Source organism: Gigantopelta aegis, chromosome 10, assembly GCF_016097555.1.
Source record: "Gigantopelta aegis isolate Gae_Host chromosome 10, Gae_host_genome, whole genome shotgun sequence".
Lineage (NCBI taxonomy): Eukaryota > Metazoa > Mollusca > Gastropoda > Neomphalida > Peltospiridae > Gigantopelta > Gigantopelta aegis.
The window spans coordinates 77,665,583-77,689,515 of record NC_054708.1 but is presented as its reverse complement, the minus strand read 5'-3'; the positions used below and the strand labels follow the sequence as shown (position 1 = coordinate 77,689,515).

Genomic DNA, 23,933 nt, shown 5'->3' with positions numbered 1-23,933 from the left:
CCCAGGGCTATCCGCTTTCACTTCTATCATTTCACATCTTAGTTTACGCCATTTATGTTTATGTATGTATATCACATGACGTTCAAGAGTGCGGTGACCTAGTTTAATGACATACAAAGCGTTCAATGACACATGATGCAATGCAGGTACCTAATAATAAAAGCAAATCGTCTGCTTTGGCCAAAGGCGGATCGGTAGAGCGGGAAATGATATGCTGCGTTGTGAACACCGTCCCCTTTTCGTCCCGTTTTCCTTTGATGAATTTTTTTTTTTTTTTTTTTTTTTTTTAATGAAGGGTCTCTTCGAACACATTTATCAGGTTATTTTTATCATTTTAAAAATACTTTTTTTTTTTTTTATAGAACTCTAAGTTAGTCGTCAGGACGGAGGCTGTCATTGTGTGTGTGTGTGTGTGGTGGTGGTGGTGGGGGGGGGGGGGTGTCTATTTTTAGAGTGGTCGAGTCATGTTTCCCCGGAAAATATATTTTAAAAAAAGAAAGAAAGAAATGTTTTATTTAACGACGCACTCAACACATTTTATTTACGGTTATATGGCGTCAGACACTTCAAGGGCTACTCTTTTCGATTAGTAGCAAGGGATCTTTTATTTGCGCTTCCCACAGACAGGGTAGTGCATACCACGGCCTTTGATATACCAGTCGTGGTGTATTGGCTGGAACGAGAAATAGCCCAAAGGGCCCACTGACGGGGATCGATCCCACACCGACCGCGCATCGAGCGAGCGCTGTACCACTGGGCTACGTCTCGCCCCCCGAAAGAAAGAGTCCAACAAAGAGGTATGGAGATGCATACAGAGAGTCACCACCCGTCAGTGACTTAAAATGTACACGGGATGGTGTCAGGACAACTCACCTATTCATATTCAGACTCGCGGAAGCAAGAGAACATTAAGGAGCTGACCGAGATCGAGCTCGCGAAGTGCTCGAGTCTTTAAGGTGTTCTTCCCCTGGGGAAATATGAAAACTAAATATCTCGAAATGCAGTTTGCTGCTAAATGCAACAGTTGTACCAATTATGTAACTAGAAATCCCCGCGAGTACCACTCTGACAAAAAGTTTGTTTGTTAAAGTTTGTTTTGCTTAACGACGTCACTAATGCACATTGATTTATTAATCATCGAAACCCGCTAAATTTTTTTCCAATATTAGCAAGGGGTCTTTTATATGCACCATCCCACAGATATCTAGGATAGCACATACCACGGCCTGGAACAAGAAATAGCCCAGTTAATACTTTGAGAGAGTGGTTGGAATATTCATGTATATGAATAATAATTTGGTTGATATATTGCATAGTGTTTTAACTACATACGTTAACATTGACGCATATGGGATTTTATTTCCTATACACAGCAAATCACCTAATAAATTACGGATTCTGCCGAGTATATCCGAATGGTTATCGTTAAAGGTTCTCGGCGAAAATTAACGAAATATTCTGAAAAACAAGGACAGATAACTCTGATGTATTTTCTTTTCTTTTCTTTTAAAAAAAAATTCGATTCTAGCAATCTAAGCAAGTTGTGTCTTGTAAACGACAAACCGCGAAATGACTATGCACAGACTATTCATAATTTAATATACTGGTAAGTACTGAATTGTTTCCAATAACATCAAATTATTATAACTGACAGTCACGGTAGGGCCTGCGAGACATGACAGCGCCATGACTTTTTGTGACGTTGTCATAGTACCCAGACGCCCTCGGTTTATTAAATTTATCTCAGATATCTCGGATATATTTCAGATATTACTATTTTGATACCATATACGGGGGGAAATCAGTGTTTGCTAAATCAGTGGCTGTTAAGGTTGCAGGACTTCCTAAAACTATTTTATTATTTATCCACTAACAATTTAATTAAATTTAGGCTGTTGCCCAAACAATCTGGTGTCAGTACTCTCACCCTGTTGAGTCGTCTCTATTAAGTCGTGCCATTTGGGATTTTACCCCTTTTTAAAGTAATACACCACCTACTGTTTGTTTACGTTCCAAGTCTCACAATAAGATGTGTAGACAGTCAAATAGCTAAGAAATTTGAAGTATATCCATTTATTTGCTACAGTTTACCTTAAACATTCTTTTTTCTACACAGGAACCAAAATAGGTAAAAATCACATGACCCGTATGCCAATTAAAACATTGGTAGTTTTCGTAATTTATGGCGATCATGCCCAAAATATATATCGAAGTGTCGTCTGCATGTTCATGTTTATTTTTACGTATTAGTGAGTGAAAATGTGAGGTCACACGTCAATAGTTTTTCCATGCAAGCAAATAAGGGCGCTAAAATTTGAAAATGTAAACTAAGATGTAGATCAATACAGTTTTGCAATAGGCCATGAGAATGAAAGTTATAGATTTGCATCCACCGCCCGCATGCCGTGAAAGGTACCGCTAAACATTTTCATTATTTACAAAAAAATTCATTATTTGCACAAAAAAGGCACTTAATGATCATCACACAAATTCAAGTTCCAAATCGTCAATGGTGGTAATGTCTACGAGGTCCTTCGCGCCAAAACTGCCATCTCCGTCATAAATTCTGAAGTGTAACCCAGTAGAGCATTGAATCCTCAAGCAGAAAGCAGTATATACTAGTAAATTCCAAACATTGACAAAAATTGCGGAACTCTTGATGTGTCGACCTCATTTGGACTTGAATCTACTATGGAAATAATAGATCAATAAAAATAATGAATAATGAAAAAAAGCCTCATGTGTTTTTAAAATTGTTCGGACGCAAATCTATAACTTTCATTCTCTTGGCCTTAAAAATATGGCTATTACTAGTCTACAATATGTATAGTGAGTATTATATTTGAATAAATATTTTAAAAAATAGTTAGATAAAAAATACAATTAGAAATAACCAAAGCTATTTAAAAAAGCAAAAAGGAAGTTTTTCTCACCTTATTTTGCAAGCAATATTTGAAACACCATGCAGCAACCTGCTGACTGCTAAATCAATAAAACAAATTCATAAAAAGAGTTCCTTTTTTATTGATTTCTTCAAGACATAAATTCAACCAAGCAAATTGCAGCTATATACTTTGTTCTTATGATGTTTTGCACTTCTATACTTGAAAATAGTAAATAACATGACTCAATAGAGTTATGTTTTTCGTTTAGTGAGCAGGGGTAGACCGATTGTAAGCATGTGTGTACTTTTGATTGCATCAAATATGTAGATTTTTCTGCATTGTTGGTTTAAGTAACAATTAAAAAATTTCTTCAACTAATAATTATAATAAAATTACAAAGCAGTTTTAACATATATACTAATACAATTATTAAGTACTTCGACTAACCAGGGTCCCATGCTACACAGAGATAAAAATAATATAACATTAATAACAACAACAAAAACAATAATTAATAATAATAACAATAAATGTACAGGCCAGTTGGTTCTGTTTGTATTGTAACAGCAAACCCTCAGTTATCCGGCCTACCTCCGTTTTATAATTTGGGTGATGATAGAGGGGAAATGGCTACTTTTTTATCCAGATGATATAGGGTTCTAAATTTCACATGTGTTGTATTAATAATAGCATAAAGTAACACATTACAATAGACCGAGCAACTTAAACAATAATTTATTTACACACACTGGTTAATTCCAAGTCGGTGATTATGCTATAAAGTTAATTATAAAATCAGCTAAATTAAGAAAACCACCCCGAACCCATGCACCTTTACCTGTCAAGTACATTGAAAGTTCCAAAATTAAAAAACCAGAAACATCATGGACAAGTTTATTATTAGTGCATGCATATACAGTATGTACGTAATATCATTTGGCTAGACTAGACTAAGTGACACCATTTCAAATTCAAAACCATTTGTGTGAAAATATGGATGCTGATTTTTAGACTTAACGTCAACCAGTCTCATTAATTGTCAGTTCTTCATTGAACAGAATGTAATTTTCTTACTGATTTTTTTAACATATAAATATAGAGAAAATAATAAATACAAATAAAATATGAATTTCAAGATGAAAAAGATTAAAATAAAAATTGTACCATTCGTGAAATAAAACATACATGCATTTGATCATGTTATAAAATATACTCTTCAAAAAAAGTAGGTGGAACCTGAAATATTAATGTTAATATCAACTATTAGACCGAACATATGTTTTGACCACAGACATCCTAGTAAAGAACGTTCAGGTCTGTTTATCAACACACCGAAACACATTCCATAGTTCGCACATGCATCACGCAGTTGCCCCGTACACGTGCATGGGGTGTCATTATCTATTTTGACAATTTCCAGGAAGGTCCATTAATCACTGTGGAACATTCTTTCTGTCAATCTTTTTCATTCTGTTGATCATACAGTTGTTATTGTTTTGTTTTTAGTAATTTTTATTGTTTAAATTTGCAATTTACTGATAAAAAAATGTCAATTTTCAAATTTCACTTCTGTCCCCAATCTTCCTTCAAGATCTTTGGTGGTCATAAAACCTACTGTAATACTGAACTACCAGTTGTAATGTTTGCCCAATTAATTCACTATTATCATGTAACTTTTCCCCACAGCTAATATACCTTACAACTTTGGCAATTGTAAATTCTTATTAGAGTTCCCCATCTGTTTTTGAAGAGTATATATATATGTATTATGTTATATATATATGGTGTCATGAAATCATAGGCCTTGCATGTCTAAGAAAGTCATTAGTCCCCACAGAAGTGATTACCATATTATAACATCATGTACAAATGTGAAATACAAGCTCAAATGCACTTTTAAAAAAGTTGTGTGTGTTCGCTATGAACGGATATCGGCAAACGTATATGCTTGATTCGTCGCCTGTGCCGCCATAGCTCGGCAAAGCACAAACGACGTTAACACGTGTGTTTGCCGATTTCAAATTGTAGGGTTCGTCTCAAATTTTTTTAAAAGAAATCTTGCGCTGTACGAAGAACGTTCGGTTGAAGATTGGGTACTAGAGTCTTTAGTTAAAATCAGTTTGCTCTTGACAACGTATTATCGACAGTCATACCTTCCTGTTTCAGAATTGATATTTTATAAAGTGTTAGTAGAACTTTCAAAGTTTAGTTTGTATACTAGTAACACATTAATCATGTATATATTTTTAAAATAAAATATACTAAAGTAGACAATGAACGTTTTCACTTCTTACTTTTACGTGTCAAAATCGACAAATTCAAATAAATATTATTTCGTTTGGAAAGGGTAAAGTTGGGTGTGTGTGTTGTTTAACGACATCAAAGATAAAACATATTGATTTAATAATCATCCGACCCCATACAACCGTAAATAAAATGTGTTGAGTGTGTCGTTAAATAAAACATATCCTATCCTTCCTTCCATCTGCTGTTGGATGTCTAACATTTGTTAATTTTGACATATAATCTTAGAGAGGAATCGGGTGCATGTGCAGTGGGGGAGGGTATTGGAGGTCGAAACCCTTACTTGCCCAAGCTTAAAAAAAATTGAAATGTATTTTTTGACGGATCATGGCCCCATATAAACTTTGCTTAACACAGTCTATAACCCCAACCCCGCTGAAATCCCTGCACACGTGCCTTGGAAACCCACTACATTTTGTTTTAGCAAGGCATTGTTTATATGTACCATCCCACAGACAGGATATCACATACCATAGTCTTTTTGTATACCCGCCGATGGGGATAGATCCTAGACTAACTGCGCATTTCCAAAAAACACCTTTTTAGGTCTAAGTAATGAATAAAAAAATAGTCTTGAAAAATGTTACGTAAATCGAACACAGTACCCTCTTCCTCTACCCCTAGAGTGTTACGTAATTAGTAACACCCCCTTACATGTAATGCGTATGTCAACAGCTGGCCACTGTCAAAATTTCAAAGCAAATCCCCCACTCACCGACCCTTGGAAAGGCATACCATACCTCTATGGATATAAATATGTTTTGGAGATATGTGATGACCCCTCAATCAAGACAGTTAAATTTGTTTAAAAATTGCGAAATCTCACGTGATCTCTTGTTGGGGAATTCTATACTTGTGATAAGCCAATGAAAACTGAGATCGTCAAAAGTGTTCCATTTTCAAAATCATGGCTTTTTTTTTGACCTGGATAAGCCAGCGTAGTGAAACCAATGCGGAGTGCGGCATCATATATGCACCAAACGTAATTGGATTTTCTGTTCTATATGCTTAAATAATAAAAAATATTCCAGGGAATGTAGTTTTAAGTGATAGTAAAATAATTGTAAACATCTTACATTTTCTTCTCATTACAGCAATATGGCTGGCATTCGAGTTGGTAACATTCCAGCCACATTGAGTGTGCAGAATTTGCAGTCCTATTTTGAGTCGGTCATTGACAGCAGAATTGACAAGATCTACTATCCACTGTTGAACAATGATGCTGTGATAATATATCAAGATAAACTTGGTTTGTATTTGTAGTTACAGTGTAATAGTGATGTTCTAATTTAAAATCAAATTCATTGCATCCTTGAACTGTCATTTCAGTTAATTAATTAATTAACAAGAGTCTTGACTTCAAAGTCTAATGGTCCTTGATGCATTTTATTTTTCCTGGAAATATTTTGATATTTACATTGCTTTAGATTGCACTAATGCTGAGGCAATAATGAGTTTGCCCACATTAAGTACAACAACATGCTAGTTCCTCAAAAGATTTCATCTCAAAATCAGTGTAAATGTAATGTAAAGCTGTCAAGAGATTAAAATTACTTGAAATGCATTTCTGAATATGCACAACCCTTTACCGGCTATTATACTATAACATTACTGTACTGAAAAGATCTGGGTGTGCTCAGAACAGACAACAATCTCTGTTATACCCAGTTTAGTGTGATCTAAAGCTGTGATTTAATGGACAAGTACTTGAACAGGAAATCTGTAATGAACACAATGGGAACTCAGTCTTTTTAGTGAATTTAGTCCTATGAAATAATCTACTGATTGGTATATTTAAAAAAACACAAAAAAAACAACATTTATAGAGATTTGAGAGTGGTGGAATGATTTGTTTTGAAGTATTATTATAAAAATAAATTTTTAATGTTCTTGGAGGCTTTTTTCTTTTTTTTTAGAGAGTCAAATCATCTGTAAGGACAAGCAAGTTTATAAGTTGTTATAATTATTATGGTCTTGGAGACAATAGCCTAGTATTAATTGAGTTACATTTTATTTATAAATAAATTGTATTATCATTATTTATTATTATACTATTATTATTATTATTATTATTATTATTATTTAGTAAACCGAACACTGACTAAAAACTAAGTATATATTAATAATTAATTGTTTAATATCAGTAGTAATATCTGCCAGTACTGGTCAAAGTCCCTGAACTAATAACAAGAGGTGAACAACTGTGAAATAGGATGAGCCAAAAAGCATATCTTAACAAAGGGCTCTTGTTCCTAGTGCAAATATGTGACAAACATGTACCGATATCATTATATGTGTCAAAGTGCGGAAAATAACCAGGTTTAAATGGGTCGTGGAAATCCAGGACAGTGATGCACTTTGTATTTTTCTAGGCCCTGAAAGTGATGAAATTTTATGTTGGGACATGGAAAGTTATAGAAAATGAAAATGATTTTTATAATTATTTTTTATTTTCCTATTTAAAATAACACGATTCACATCAGAATATTCTAAGCATAATTAATATGAAATGTAATGACCTGACCTGACCTGACCTGACCTAGCACTTCACTAGCAGGCCAGCATTAATGTCAACATCTGTTGCTTACTGGGCATATTATAGCATGTGTGGCTACAAGCATGTTACTACTGTTGATATTATTACATTAGTATGTTAATCCTCTTGATAGAACATAGAAGATATACACATCCTTTGAAATATTCATTTGTGAAGTGTATATTGTATTGTTAGTGTAACCTTTTTTGTATTTGTTCTAGTAACAACTGTTAAATCTTTATATTGATGTAAACAATCCATTCATTCATATACATTTAAAACATTGTGGGGGTCCAATAACTGAATCGGATACATTTAAAAAAAAATTTGATGTCAGGCTTTCTGGCAGAAAATAATTTGTGAGTATGTAATTAAAGAAAACAAATTATAAGTGCCCTTATTAGGTGGTTACAGGTTTGAAATATTTAGAAATAAGATACTATATTTCATGCAATTTTAGTCAATTTTTAAACAGCAATTCTCTTACTATATTCTTTCTAAGAATTAAACAATAAATGTTCATTAAGTACGTAAGTTTACCCTACGTACCCTCTAGCAGAAACCCTGGGCATGCCCTGAAACATTAATTAATTAATTCTTTCAATCATTCATTCATTCATTCATTCATTCATTGTGTGAATCGGCGAAGCCATTCTCACATAAGTTTGCGGATAATGTTTTTTGTTCATACCCAGATGAACGTAAAAGAAATAACAGACAATACTTATAATTAAATTTTATACATACTTACTAATAATAACACTAAAAGTTCATACTTTATTTTGAATTAATTTTGGTCCATAAACAATAACACTCAATAAGACAACTTAACCATATAAAATGATGCCATCAGATATGCCGTTCCCTGACAACGTAATTTTTTACGTTCATTGAGAAATGAACAAACTCCCGTTGCTACATCTTGACCAATGGGATGACGTTATATTGTAATGAATGTAACAGAAATTTAATTATTAATTCATACATACATTCATTTACTCATTCATTCCACTCATTCACTCACATTAATTCATTCAATCATTCAATCATTCATTTATGTTGGATCGGTGTTGAACTAAATGGAATATTCTGTCCATTGCAGCACTAGCTAAGATCTTGAGCACAAATGAATTAGCCCATGGTGCTGTTAGATTTGACGTGAAGCCTTTACCACATCAGGTAATATATGCTGGTAATCCATCACATGTATCATTCTGTTTGTTTCTTTTTTCTCATCTCTAACATTTACACTCGCCTCATACTCGCCCAAACATCTATTTGTTTCTTTTTTCTCATCTGTAACATTTACACTCTCGTCATACTCGCCCAAACATCTATTTGTTTCTTTTTTCTCATCTCTAACATTTACACTCGCCTCATACTCGCCCAAACATCTATGTGTTTCTTTTTTCTCATCTCTAACATTTACACTCTCCTCATACTCCCCCAAACATCTATCTGTTTCTTTTTTCTCATCTCTAACATTTACACTCGCCTCATACATCTATCTGTTTCTTTTTTCTCATCTCTAACATTTACACTCGCCTCATACTCGCCCAAATATCTATGTGTTTCTTTTTTCTCATCTCTAACATTTACACTCTCCTCATACTCCCCCAAACATCTATCTGTTTCTTTTTTCTCATCTCTAACATTTACACTCGCCTCATACATCTATCTGTTTCTTTTTTCTCATCTCTAACATTTACACTCGACTCATACTTGCCCAAAAATCTATTTGTTTCTTTTTTCTCATCTCTAACATTTACACTCTCCTCATACTCGCTCAGACATCTATTTGTTTCTTTTTTCTCATCTCTAACATTTACACTTGACTCATACTCGCCCAAATATCTATTTGTTTCTTTTTTCTCTTCTCTAACAATTACTCGCCTCATACTCGCCCAAACATACTGAAAGAGGTGAAAGTTTTTACAGGCCTATGGGAAATACTTTTTCATTTCTATGCCCAATGATCATTAGATTAGAACTCATCAGATACTATTTTTAGTGTTGAGTGACCTCTAACTATGTTTATCATCTGAACTGTTGAGGATGTTGTCTTTGTTAAAGAGCCAATCTTATTAAGTAACATCTGTGTTTTAATATTTTAGATATAGTTCAGTTTTGTATTCTACCATGTCATGGCATATTCCATGACCGTGTACAAAATCAGCAACCAATATGCACATGTACAAGTAACTAGAAGATTTGTTTTAATAATTTCCCCTCTTTTTAATGCAGCTTAAGTGGACCATTTTAAATGAACACATACCTGATGTCCAACTGCCATCTAGTAATGAGGTGCTGGGGAATTCCTTAAACAAACATTTATTTCATTTTAAATGAACACATACCTGATGTCCAACTGCCATCTAGTAATGAGGTGCTGGGAAATTCCTTAAACAAACATTTATTTCATTTTAAATGAACACATACCTGATGTCCAACTGCCATCTAGTAATGAGGTGCTGGGGAATTCCTTAAACAAACATTTATTTCATTTTAAATGAACACATACCTGATGTCCAACTGCCATCTAGTAATGAGGTGCTGGGGAATTCCTTAAACAAACATTTATTTCATTTTAAATGAACACATACCTGATGTCCAACTGCCATCTAGTAATGAGGTGCTGGGGACCTTAAACAAACATTTATTTCATTTTAAATGAACACATACCTGATGTCCAACTGCCATCTAGTAATGAGGTGCTGGGGAATTCCTTAAACAAACATTTATTTCATTTTAAATGAACACATACCTGATGTCCAACTGCCATCTAGTAATGAGGTGCTGGGGAATTCCTTAAACAAACATTTATTTCATTTTAAATGAACACATACCTGATGTCCAACTGCCATCTAGTAATGAGGTGCTGGGGAATTCCTTAAACAAACATTTATTTCATTTTAAATGAACACATACCTGATGTCCAACTGCCATCTAGTAATGAGGTGCTGGGGAATTCCTTAAACAAACATTTATTTCATTTTAAATGAACACATACCTGATGTCCAACTGCCATCTAGTAATGAGGTGCTGGGGAATTCCTTAAACAAACATTTATTTCATTTTAAATGAACACATACCTGATGTCCAACTGCCATCTAGTAATGAGGTGCTGGGGAATTCCTTAAACAAACATTTATTTCATTTTAAATGAACACATACCTGATGTCCAACTGCCATCTAGTAATGAGGTGCTGGGGAATTCCTTAAACAAACATTTATTTCATTTTAAATGAACACATACCTGATGTCCAACTGCCATCTAGTAATGAGGTGCTGGGGAATTCCTTAAACAAACATTTATTTCATTTTAAATGAACACATACCTGATGTCCAACTGCCATCTAGTAATGAGGTGCTGGGGAATTCCTTAAACAAACATTTATTTCATTTTAAATGAACACATACCTGATGTCCAACTGCCATCTAGTAATGAGGTGCTGGGGAATTCCTTAAACAAACATTTATTTCATTTTAAATGAACACATACCTGATGTCCAACTGCCATCTAGTAATGAGGTGCTGGGGAATTCCTTAAACAAACATTTATTTCATTTTCGTTTAATGGAAAACAACAGAATGACATTTGCTACTATTATAATATTTTAGACTTATTTTATAATATTTACAGCCTTTTAAAAGAGTAAAATTATAGTCTGTCCCATCCTCGTACAAAAATGTTTTTTGTAAATAATTTCAATTGGGTTTGACATAAGAAGAAAATTAAAAGTGTTTTGGAAATAACAAAAAAAACACTATTTTTTGTGTGAAAACTGTCGGCTCAGAAATAAATAGCTTGTAATAAATTCCATAGTATAAAAATGAGAAAAGGCTTTACCTATGGGAAGGACTAATATATATATATATATATATATATATTTTGTTCTTTAGAATATCAGTGTCTGCATATATATACAAGATGTTTCTGGTCATCGTAATGTTTGTTGTGACCCAAACTTATTTTTACCTTCTAATAATTGTGTACGTACAAAACAAATATATATTAGTTTGAGCAACTACAAATATTAGGATGATCAGAAATACAATAAAAATACTGACTCTGATATTCTAACAATATGAAGATTTAGTCATTAAAAAGGCTTCAATACTCATAAACATTTTATAGTGGTAGAAAACTCATGAAAGTATCTTTAAGGAATTTTGAACCATGCTCATTTTATTGACTTGATTCTTATTTTACAGGTATTTGGTACTACCACAGTATTGGTAGAGGACCATGTTACATGCTTGATCTTAGCCACTGATGAATACAAAGATTTCCTTCAAAATGGGGTCGAAATCCTTTCAACAAAGTCTGATGAATTAGCACTCAGGGGTAACTGGTATGAATTGGAATGGGCTTGGAATTATTTGCACAGAATTTTGGATCATCAGTATCACATTCAAGAACATTTAGTACATCTGTATGTTACTTCTAATCCAGCTACATTGACTACCCCAGAAACTAGAAGACAAGAACGAGATCCGGAGTCAGCAAATGAAGCAAATGTTTCATCTTATACAAGAAACCAAATGTCTGTCGCTGATCATGTTGCTAGAAACAGACTGGGATCACCAAGGAGTGGTAATGGTTTTTCCCGAGATGTCGTTAGTTCAGAAAGTCCTTTTCGTGCTCCAGGAGCCAGGGGTACTGACTGTGCAGACATTGTTTCCAAGATGAACTTGAATCACGATTTGGATTTGGAAAGTTCTTTTAGAACAGTTAGTGGTTCAGGACTATTGAGTGGAGTAGGCGAAGATATTTCCAAGAGGAATTCAAATCTTGATGATCAGAAAGATGGTTTTGATTTTGAAAGTTCTTCAAGAACATTAAGTGGTTTAGGACTAGGGAGGCACAATCACTCGGACATTTTAAATAATTATTATGGAAGATGTCATCCTGATAGTGATTCAGAGACAAGTCAGCGATTGTCCACTGCTGTTGGACACAGTTTTTCTGGTGATACGAGGGCGAGAGTGGCAGAGGAAACTAGAGACAGGAAAACAGCTGTCAGATTGTCTCGTTCTGAAGATGCTGATCACACCTTTGAAAACTTTGCTAGTTCAAGATCTCACGATAACAAAGAATTACAAGAGTATCTGAAAACTGAAGTCAGTGTTGACAGTTATAACATACTTTCTGACAGTGGTGATCACCCCGCTAACAGTCTGACAAGCCATTTGGCAGGTCTACATGTTGGTGATGCCCATACTGAACCTCATTTCAGATCCACATATGATACTGAAATAAAAGGAAATGAAACGTCCTCGGACAGCAGGAAAGAAATACAGCATTCAACAGTATTTAATTTCACACTCCCGAATGGCATGAAGATATCTGTTTATGATGAAAGCATTATTAAAGCAAAGGTTGAGAGTATTGTGAATGCTGCAAACAGTGAACTGATGAATTACTCCGGAGTTGCAAGAGCTATTGAAAAAGCTGCTGGTCCGAAAATGAAGAAAGAGTGTGAAGATTATATAATGACAAATGGCAAACTTCCAGTGTCTCATGTCATGCATACAACAACAGTTGGCAAACTGAGTCATTTGAAATGTATCATTCACACAGTGGGTCCTATATACATCAAGGGAAGACATGATTCTTGTGTTCAGCTGTTGACAAGAACATTTTACAATTGTCTGGAATATGCTGATGAAAAAACAATGGTGAAGTCACTGGCATTTCCTTTCATTAGTACAGGTACATGTATTTATATTAAAATTCACTGGGCTTACATTTTAATTTTTGATTTAAGCAAAAATGTTGTAAATAATACGCAATTTAATGGTCAAATGACTGTAAAAGCTGAAAATATTATACACTTCCTGATGACTAGGGTCAGATGCTTTAATATGTAATAAATATTAATGTCCCTTTGTATAAATCTGTGAATTAAAGTATAACAACATATTAAAACAAATATGAAGATGTGAACAACACAGATATAATTTCTTTTCTTTCATTCAGTAACAGCTGTTTGATTATAGAAAAAGTGATTAACTGTTTTTAACATACACATGTACATGTACATTTATATCATCAGGGAACAATTTGTTCAGTATTGCATCACGATTTGCTACGCAACTTTCAGAGATCACTACACTATTTTAAAACATTAAATAGTATTTGCTAATCATGTATATTTTTAATAAACATGTTGGAAACAAAATGTTCCCTGATCATTTGTTACATGACTTTTAAGGCAGGCTTGGCTTAAATTCCAATTCTTTAAATACTATTAATTTATTAGTACAAGCAATTATATAAACGACAATATACAGTAATAAGGCAATCATGCATGACTGATGGGGAATATAAATATACCTCGACTGGTTTACATTGGACAAGAGTTTCAGTTGCATATATGTTTTACATCAAGGATAAAAACAATAACCCCTACATATTCACCTATATTTATGAATTAAGAGTTAATATTGTGGGGTGTTTTGGTTTTATTGAACATCTTACAAAGAAAGGCATTATGCATCTTGAATTCAAATATGTGTATTAGAATACCCTAATTGTCTATTTCAGGTACACATCTGATGTAATTATGTTTTTTTAATGAAACCTCAGCACATTCATTTAACAATGGCTGTTTGGTGTCACTGTCTAACATGGTTATTTTAACAGTGTGAGAGAGGAAACTCCCTGTCACCACATAGGCTACTCTTATGGAAAATTAGCAAGGCAGGGAACTTAAATAATTTGTAAGCCTATATTTTCCATAGACAAGATTATACACAAAATGGGGTATTGTTTAGGATGGTGAAAACCGTGCTGGGCAATCAGCAACAATTGATTATACAGCCAACTGCATCTAAAATATTTGTTTTGTTCAATGACACCACTAGAGCACATTGATTAATTAATCATTGGCTATTGGATGTCAAACAGTTGGTAATTCTGATTCATAGTTATCAGAGAAAACTTGCAAGGAATCTTTTATATGCGCTTTCCCACAAACAGGAAAGCACATACCACAGCCTTTGACTCAATTGAGCTAACTCCCGCCCACAACTGCACCTAAGTCAAGTACTTTACCACCATGAGTGTCAGAAACTACTAGTCCATTCACCAATAAAAAACCTGACAGACAGATTAACCACCAGTCTGACAGTGACCTTTTTTTTATGACTATCAGTATGTTCCAGTATATGTGTGTGTTTTTGTAGTAGCATTGTGTTGAAATGTTTGATGTGGATTTTCAGGTATTTTTGGAGTTCCACTGGAATGTTGTGTTGAAGCTTTTCTGGATGCTCTGGTCCTGTTTACCTCTGAAAAGGGAAGAGCGCTTCATCTAGAAAACATCCACCTACTGAACAATGATGCAGAGAGCGTGTGCCTGGTCATTGTCATGTTGCAGCAGCTCCTGGAGAAGTCTTTTGACTTGCTACTTGCAGAAGCTTTAGATAAAAAACAAACACCCTTGAACTCATCAGCATCGCTATTACTGGAACTAAGGTGATTCAGGCACAGCTGTTTATAAGGAGGTGACTGGCCTCTGTGGTGTCATGATTAAGCCATTGGACATAAGGCTGGTCGGTACTGGGTTCGCATCCCGGTACCGGCTCCCACCCAGAGCGAGTTTTAACAACTCAATGGGTAGGTGTAAGGCAACTACACCCTCTTCTCTCTCACTAACCACTAACAATTAACAACTAACCCACTGTCCTGGACAAACAGCCCAGATAGCTGAGGTGTGTGCCCAGAACAGCGTGCTTGAACCTTAATTGGATATAAGCACAAAAATAAATTGTAATAAATATAGGAAGGTGCACAGGTTATAAAGGACCTCTACAGTATTTCAAAGTTCTCTACAGTCCCACACTGCTCAACATTGATAGGAAGCAGACAGCAATTGCTGCTCAAAATGCAATATGGACTTTCTGATAATCGGCTTCACGAGCAGCTTTTGCTCAAACCATCTTACATGTATTTTTGACAGTAATCCAGAGATCAAGATTTCCTCATGTCAGGAGCAATACTATAAATCATAATCTTTTATCTCTTTTTTTTTTTTTTTTTTTTCTTGTCCCCAGCTTATTTTGACCATGCCATGGTTGGGGTGCCCTGATTCATCGCCTCACAGAAGATGAATTACATTATACAGGCTAAATACTAGGAGTACATACACATTGTGGCAGTATGCTGATTATAGTAATAGTAGTAATACTTATACAAATAATGTAGATGATGATATATTTAATATTAATGCATATGTACATGTATATAGTAATGTTAATAACACATTATAAATGGCTAGTTAATAGAAATATATTTAAATAGGCTGGTTGATGTAATGGGGACATAAAATAAATATATAAGTTTAGAAAGAAGGACTGTTAAAAAGAAAAGCTGTAGTAGTAATTATAGTGATAAGTAATAATGTTAAAATTCACGCCAAGCACTCGCTTGATAATTGTTCATGATCGTTTATCTGTGTGTGTCTCAAGTCTTCTACGTTGCTGTTAAAACAGTCAAGCCATAAAGTTTTAAATTTCCTCAACTGCTTTTCAGTTCCCAGCATTTGCTTCCATCTTGAAAGTTGAAAAGCAAATTGTGCTTCCTATACTCCACAAACCTGAAATTTGAGCCTGTATTCTTCAGCATCTATGCATATTATACATGAACTATAAAGTTTTAATATTAAAAAACTTTGACAAAGTTGAGTTTTGAAAAACTTCCTGAAACTATTGTTTTTGTGTTCATATATGTGAGTTACCGTACATTTAAATGTATTTGGAGTGACAAAGCCAACCAGTGCCCAACATCAGATCGACCTACATGTGTATATGTACATGTATATCAAATACCGCGATATGCACCGTGTTGTCTGTGAGAGAGGTCAGGTATATAAAAGATCCCTTGCTGCTAATTAGAAAAATGCAGCGGATTTCCTCTGATGACTATGACTCTGTCATAACAAATTTTACAGACTTTTTGTTTTGGAGGATTGAATGAAGTTCCCAGGGGCAGGATATAGCCCAGTGGTAAAGCATTCACTTGATGTGCAATCGGTCTAGGAACGATCCCCTTTGGTGGGCCCATTGGGCTATTTCTCGCTCCAGCCAGTGCACCACGACTGGTATATCAAAGGCTGTGGTATGTGCTATCCTGTCTGTGGGATGGTGCATATAAAAGATCCCTTGCTGCTAATCGAAAAGAGTAGCCCATTAAGTGGCGGCAGAAGGTTTCCTCACTCAATATCTGTGTGGTCCTTAACCATATGTCTGATGCCATATAACCGTAAATAAAATGTGTTGAGTGGATCGTTATAAAAACATTTCTTCCTTTCTTTTGTAAGTTTCCAATGTATTATTCATATACCTATTATATTAAAGACAGTGTCATAAGATTGCTTCTATTGTAAACTGTTTGTGGCTAAAAAGCATTTTTAATTACTAAAATTACATATTGAAAAACCCCATTAAATTTTTGTGTTTAAACTGTCATTGTTTTTATATTTGATGAGTTTCTGGTCCTAATTTGGGTATATATAGTAGCTCAAACAAGGTTTTACCTCCCAGTAGGTCCGTACCTATGAAGAAAGATATATGCTCTTCAAAAAAAGTAGGTGAACCTGAAATATTAAAACATACGTTTTGACCACAGACATCCAAGTAAAGAACGTTCAGGTATGTTTATCAACACACCGAAACACATTCCATAGTTTGCACATGCATCACGCAGTTGCTCCGTATACATGCATGGGGTGTCATTCTCGATTTTGACCATTTCCAGGAAGGTCGATTTATCACTGGAACATTATTTCTGTCGATCGTTTTCATTCTGTTGATCATAGTTGTTATTGTTTTGTTTTTAGTCATTTTTATTTTTTGAATTTGCGATTTACTGATAAAAAACGTGAACTTTCAAATTTCACTTCTGACCCCAATCGTCCTTCAAGATCTTTGGTGGTCATAACATGTACTGTAATACCGAACTACCTGTTGTAATGTTTGTCCAATGAATTAACTATTATCATATAACCATTCCCCACAGCTAATATACCTTACAATTTTGGCAATTGTAAATTCTTATTCGAGTTCCCCTACTTTTTTGAAGAGTATATATTAGGAAGTGAAGTGAAATTTGTGCCACAGCACACATTGGAATGACCAGAAACAAGTTACATATACAGAAACTGCTATCCTAAATAGACCGATATATTGAATATTTAACTATTAACTGTAAAGAGATCAATGTGCTCTAGCCGTGTCGTTAAACAAAACAAACTTTAACCGTAAAGAAGGCTCTATTAGTCGAAAACATCAAATAAGACGCAAACCATTGGACAGTTGTACCTTAAATTTAATAACAAATGTCATCTTTTTTTCTTTTTTTTTTCTTTTTTTTTGGGGTCACCATTCAGTTCCAATTGGAAATCCAGAGATGACCAGAATTCTTCAACCGCTAGGTGGTCTTCGTCACGTTTTGGAATGGATGTGAACAGAGTTGGTGATATTCCAACTGCTGAAATAAGCAAACATAAAGTACGGAACAGTCCATCACTAAGAACAGATGACAGCGTTAACTTTCTGGATGCAAGGAAAAACACATACACATTGCCTGCACATGATGCTCCTTTGCATGGAAACCACTTGAGTACCTCAAGGATGTCGGAGAAAGATTCCCGCAAAAGTACGTCACCAGAATATCAACGATCACGTTCTCGATCCGGGTCACAACACGTCAGGACTAGATCTCTTCATAAATAAAGATTAAACAGTACCAATCGGCCAAGACCAGCTCTGGGGTTAGCAAACCAAGTTATAATAAAATAAAACTAATGCCAAATATTAGATGGAATAAAACAACACCGTAAGATTTTCCAGGAATTCTCGATTTTAGTGCCACTCGAAAACGGTTTTAGTCTTTGAACTTTAATAAAAGGTAGCTGACCCCCCCCCCCCCCCCCCCGCCCTTACTTTCCAAGACAAAGCTTTCTGTATTTATTAATTCCTCTAAAAACACCTCTTTTTTTGTGTCCATGTAATCGTTCATGACAAACAAATATTCCCAGACAAACGGCATCCCATACAATACAGCCAGTTTGACACTGTCACATTTATCTGATAGGTTGGTTTATCCATCCCAAACAGTGCCGCACCGCACGACTGGTATATCAAACGCTGTAATGGGAAAGTGCATATACAATTAAATGGATGGGATGGAATGGAATAGAAAAGTGTTTAACGTGCACATTCAGAGCAAGCTGTTGTAGCGCACGTCTGTCTTGGGCACAGGTACCGGCCTCAACCGGTTCCTCCGTCCAGGACAGGAAAGGGTTGGGGTGGGTGGAAGAGGAACTGCCTGCACTGGCAGGTGCAAGGGAGCACCAGCAGTTCGACCGGTAACAGGCGCAGGGTGGTATGGTGCTATGTAATTTGGAATGTCCCGTAGGATTAAGCCAAAGGAAAATGGTGCGCATTTTGATGAAGGAAATTGGGCGCAGTTTTGATGGTCGTTCTGAAAAATAAAGGTAGGGAGCTACGTATAGGTTTGGATTTTAGTAGGCCGGGAGTAACTCGTTAATTAGTACCTCCGGATGATGAGGTGTCTCTCTGGGTTGCCCGTAGGACCCTTAAAAAGGGCCTGATCTCTTCCGATCGTGGCATGAAAACCCAGGAGATTGTATCATGCAATTGTGTATGACTGGGAGGTAAGGTCGGCGAATCCTGGTGTTTCCCTTGGGTTCCGTCTCCTATCAACTGCTTAGTGATCCGTATGTTGTCCTCTTCCATCTCACCTGTTTCTTGTGCCCTTGGTGCCTCCGCCAGCAACAAGAAATTTTGGGGTTGGGTAGAGGGAGCCGGTATTCTTTTGTCCAGCTCCCTCAAGGTGCATTGCAATTGTGTACTCGGAGCCGGTTTTCTTTTGCCCGACTCCTTATTAGGTACGATTTTAATTTGGGGGCGGGTGCATTGTTATTAACAGACCAATGCACCCTATGTAGAGATGATGCAATTTACGTGCGTGCCGTATGTTTGTTGTCCCTAGTTGGTGTTAAGGTTGTTCCTAATGTGCTAAGTCCCTATTCTATAAGTATCCAACGGCTTTCAAAGCCATCCACCCACCCCACCCCCATCGTTGGCTTATAATGAAAGACAAGGAGAGGGGGAAGTTATACTAACATAGCTGGCTAATTTGAAGGGTAGTACCTTATAGTGTTTGTTTTGATTAAAAAGTATAGTGCTATACATATAATGAGTTTAGTGGTAGGACAAAATTGAAAGATCCCTTGTTGCTTATATAAAAGCGGGAAATGTAGCTATATCATCTGAACACTACGTTCGTCACAAATACTATATGTTTGACATCCAATAGCCAATTTTATTTTAATATTACCGGTAAATCAATGTGCACGTGACTAGTTGTGTTCTGTCATGGACGGCAGAGTTGTCGTGAGCCAACAGTTGCGCCTATGACAGACGTGTGCTACACCACAAGTACCCCAACCAATAACGCCGAACGTGCTATAGTTATGTTATATAATAAAGAAAGAAAGAAAGAAATGTTTTATTTAACGACGCACTCAACACATTTTTGTTATATAATAAAGAGTATATGTAACTATAGTATTAATACTTGGGGTTTCTGTTTGAAAGTGTTCTGAACATGCGCGTAAAACCCTAACTCGCTGACACGCGGCGGTTTTATCTGAAAAGTACGTCACAATTAGTGTATATTCAGGCCCGTAGCCAGCATTTCGAGTGGGAGGATTCGACTAAACTGCCGGGGCCTTTTAAATATGAAATTGCTTGAGGGCGCGAAGCGTCAGAACTTTATATGGAGTTTCAGGACCATACTTCCCCAGAAATTTTTAAATCTTGTAAGGTCTAAAACAAGTTTTCCTGGCATCTAGAACTTAAACATTAATATTTTAAAACAACGATTTTGGATTGTATTTTTGTTATTAAGGTTATTATTATTATTTTTAAGATAATGAAATTCTACCATACAACAGGACTTAAAGGTATTGACCCGGTGTAGTGACCCGACGTACATGTTAAATATTTTCGATAATTGCTTATTATAACCTTAGTAACAGAAAAGGTACGTGTACTTCAGAACTATGATCAGTTCCTTTAATAATGAACACATTTATGAAAAACGTTAATAAAAATTGTATCATCACCTATCACCGCCAATACATGCATCCCGTGTTAAAGGAAGGAACAATTAAGGCATTTGGCCTGGTGTGCTTATTCAAGATATATAATGCATATTATTGCTTAATATCAACAAGTATAATGGTATAGTTAATTAATAAAACGGTTAAATGTGACGGCTAGTATAACTGGTGCAGCCATTTCGTACCATCCCAGTGAATATGCCTTCTGGCGAGCCGGTGGTTACGTAATACTTAACGTGACACGTCAGGAATTAGTCTTAGAACTGAAGAAACAAAACATACCTGATTTTTGCGGATTCATGGCAATGTTCTGTAATAATATCCATCCCAGTAAGCCAGCAATAAGTATATATTATTTTTCAATACAAAATAAACCATCATTGTCAAAGTATCGAAATAACTGTATTATGTTTTGTTCCTACATTAATCCACGTCCTGAAATGATAATTGGAGTGTTTTCTTAGTCAATTGGTCTTTTCTCTCCGTGCCCTGTACCTGTGATTTCTGATTGGGAGGTGTATATTTTGGACCGTTACCAAGTCAAGGTGTCTAGACACGCAGACACACACACACACACACACGCGCACGCGCGCGCACACACACACACACACACACACACACACAAAATACGTGCACGTTTTATAATGATCACAGAGTATTGTGGGGTAGCCGCGCGGCCACCCCTAAAATGATAATGGCCATTATCAGCCGTCCTGTTTTATTACTGTAAATAATTCAGTGAAACCCTTGATTAAGTAGACTTTCCAATCTAAAATCACAAAACTGACCAATTTTGTAGTCCGAAAGAAAAGAAAATTATCACTTGGGTATCGTGAGTGGTCGTTTTTACTCCAACGTACCCTACCAATAGACCTAATAATATGCATTTCTCCTTTGGATTTTTTAAGAGAAAAAAATACTATAACCCGATTTCGTTCTATGAAAGGGAGGGTAAACCCAAATAAGAGCCTTATTTGTTGGGGAAAATGCCTACCCGGACCACCAACACATACTGACACTTTAACAAATGAAAAACGCGTAATTTTAGAGTTAATAAAAAACCCCATGATTATTCCATCTAACTGGGGGCAGCCATTTTGTTTCTTTTTGTGACGTCCGGTGGTATAACTTGGAGCGAAGTGACGTCAGCTCCGTCCAACTCCTCTTAAGCACAGTGTAAACAAACGCTTTAATTTACGACAAGGCGCTTCACCTGACTTGTAAAACAACAAATGACTTGATAGTATAATAAACCATTTAACTAAATATATTTCAATTTGCATCAATAGAACGAAATGGAGTTATAGTATTTTTCTCTTTAAAAAAAAACCAAAGAAAAAAATGCTTATTATTAGGCCTATTGGTAGGGTACGTTCGAGCGAAAACGACCACTCACGATACCCAAGTGATAATTTTCTTTTCTTTGGGACTACGTTATTGGTCAGTTTTGTGATTTTAGATCGGAAAGTCTACTCATATTTAAGAGTACAGGTGTAGACCTCAATCGTGTTCAGCAAATGGTATTGCATAAAGTATAGCAACTCATTTCATTTTTGTCACTGATGCGTCATTAAAATGGCATCTACATGTTGGCTATAAAACATTTTGAAGTACCTTCAAGAAAGTACACAATATTTTCTAATTGGCCTTAATCCTAAACATTTTCAAATTCAAGAGCAGTAGTAATACCATCACTATGGGGCATATCGATTACACTATTGCAAGATGACGAAATCGCTGACGTCACTAGGCCCCGCCTCTAGTAGGGTGTGAGTAGTAAGGGGGCCTGTATAGAATCATGACCTACTTTTCAGTGACCTTGACCTTGATGACGTCGCGTGACCTCGTCCTACTGACCCCGGCCCTGACCTACTTAGTCTAATCCTGACCTATTTAGCCCGACCCCGATCCGTCGTACTTAGCAACGCCCGTGCTATCCTGTCTGTAGGATCCCTTGCTACTAATGGGAAAGTGCAGGGGGGTTTTCCTCTCTAAAACTGTCAGAAGTATGTTTCACATCCAATAGCCAATGATTCATAAATCGAGTGCTCTAGTGGTGTCGTTAACCTACCACTTCTAAGGACTCTGCCCGACGCGAGGTAGTGTATTTATTTTTAGCGCCCTGAATGATGAATGGTTATCACTGTTTACATCCGGGAAGCGGTGGTATCTTGTGTTGGCAGTCTCTAAATAAAATACTCTTCGGAACTAGAAGTTACATTCTTAAAGACGTGAAATAAGAAATGATTTAAATAGGTGTAAAATAGAATTGTCGTCCCACTATGTCTCCCGCGCTAGCGCATTCACAAGATTATTATTAACTGACCTATTTCGTCACTTCATTCCACGCTTCGCCGCTCGCACATATAATGGTTTAAATGACAGATTTTGTTGATGTCTCGGTAGCTCAGTCGTTAGCGTAGTCGACTTTTTTCAAGCATCCTCTAATAACCCTGTGGGGACGGGACGTAGCTCAGTGTTCCCTTGATGTGGGTCGGTCTGGTATATATCCAGCCAATGCTCCACAACTGGACAACGGTATGTACTATCCTGTTTGTGGGATGGTGTAGGATCCCTTGCTGCTAATAAAAAAAAAGAGTAGCCCATGCAGTGGCGACAGCGGGTTTTCTCAATCAATATCTGTGTGGTCCTTAACCATATGTCTGACGCCATATAACCGTAAATAAAATGTGTTGAGTGCGTCGTTAAATAAAACATTTCTTTCTTTCTTGTATAACCATAAATAAAATATATTGAGTAAATAAAACATTTCCTTCCTCGTAAAATAAAGATTAATTGAATACAAATATTTTGTTTTGTTTTAGTCATAGGAAAAGAAAGACATATTTGTCTCGAAGAAAGGAATGTTTGTTAAGAAGAAAGGCATATGTATTAAGGAGAAGAAAGGAATAATTGTTAAGGAGAAGAAAGGGATGTGTGTGTGTGTGTGTGTGTGTGTGTGTGTGTGTGTGTGTGAAAGAGAGTGAAACATCCCCAGCCCATTGCTTTGAAGAAAGAACGCGTGACTGCAACTGAACGCTCCGACCTAAACTA

The 23,933-nt window shown here is 35.9% G+C and overlaps 1 protein-coding gene across 2 annotated transcripts; it reads left to right on the top strand.

Annotated features, from left to right (window-relative positions):
- Positions 1-1,485: 1,485 nt before the first annotated feature.
- LOC121383089 lies at positions 1,486-18,574 on the top strand. 2 transcript variants are annotated; one of them, XM_041512864.1, is made up of 6 exons: positions 1,486-1,606; positions 6,284-6,438; positions 8,828-8,904; positions 11,941-13,441; positions 14,953-15,205; positions 18,117-18,574. In XM_041512864.1, the coding sequence occupies exons 2-6, from the start codon at positions 6,288-6,290 to the stop codon at positions 18,460-18,462; spliced, it is 2,328 nt and encodes a 775-aa protein (XP_041368798.1). In that variant the 5' UTR covers positions 1,486-1,606; positions 6,284-6,287; the 3' UTR covers positions 18,463-18,574. The 2 variants fall into 2 exon arrangements, with proteins under 2 accessions (XP_041368798.1, XP_041368799.1); XM_041512865.1 differs by lacking the exon at positions 1,486-1,606 and adding an exon at positions 1,741-2,128.
- Positions 18,575-23,933: the final 5,359 nt, after the last annotated feature.

Excerpts from the sequence above, each read along its gene's own strand:
- LOC121383089 (XM_041512864.1), top strand. The coding sequence starts at position 6,288 with ATGGCTGGCATTCGAGTTGGTAACATTCCAGCCACATTGAGTGTGCAG. Across the intron at positions 8,905-11,940 it reads TGAAGCCTTTACCACATCAG|GTATTTGGTACTACCACAGT; the intron begins GTAATATATGCT and ends CTTATTTTACAG. Across the intron at positions 15,206-18,116 it reads TCGCTATTACTGGAACTAAG|TTCCAATTGGAAATCCAGAG; the intron begins GTGATTCAGGCA and ends GTCACCATTCAG.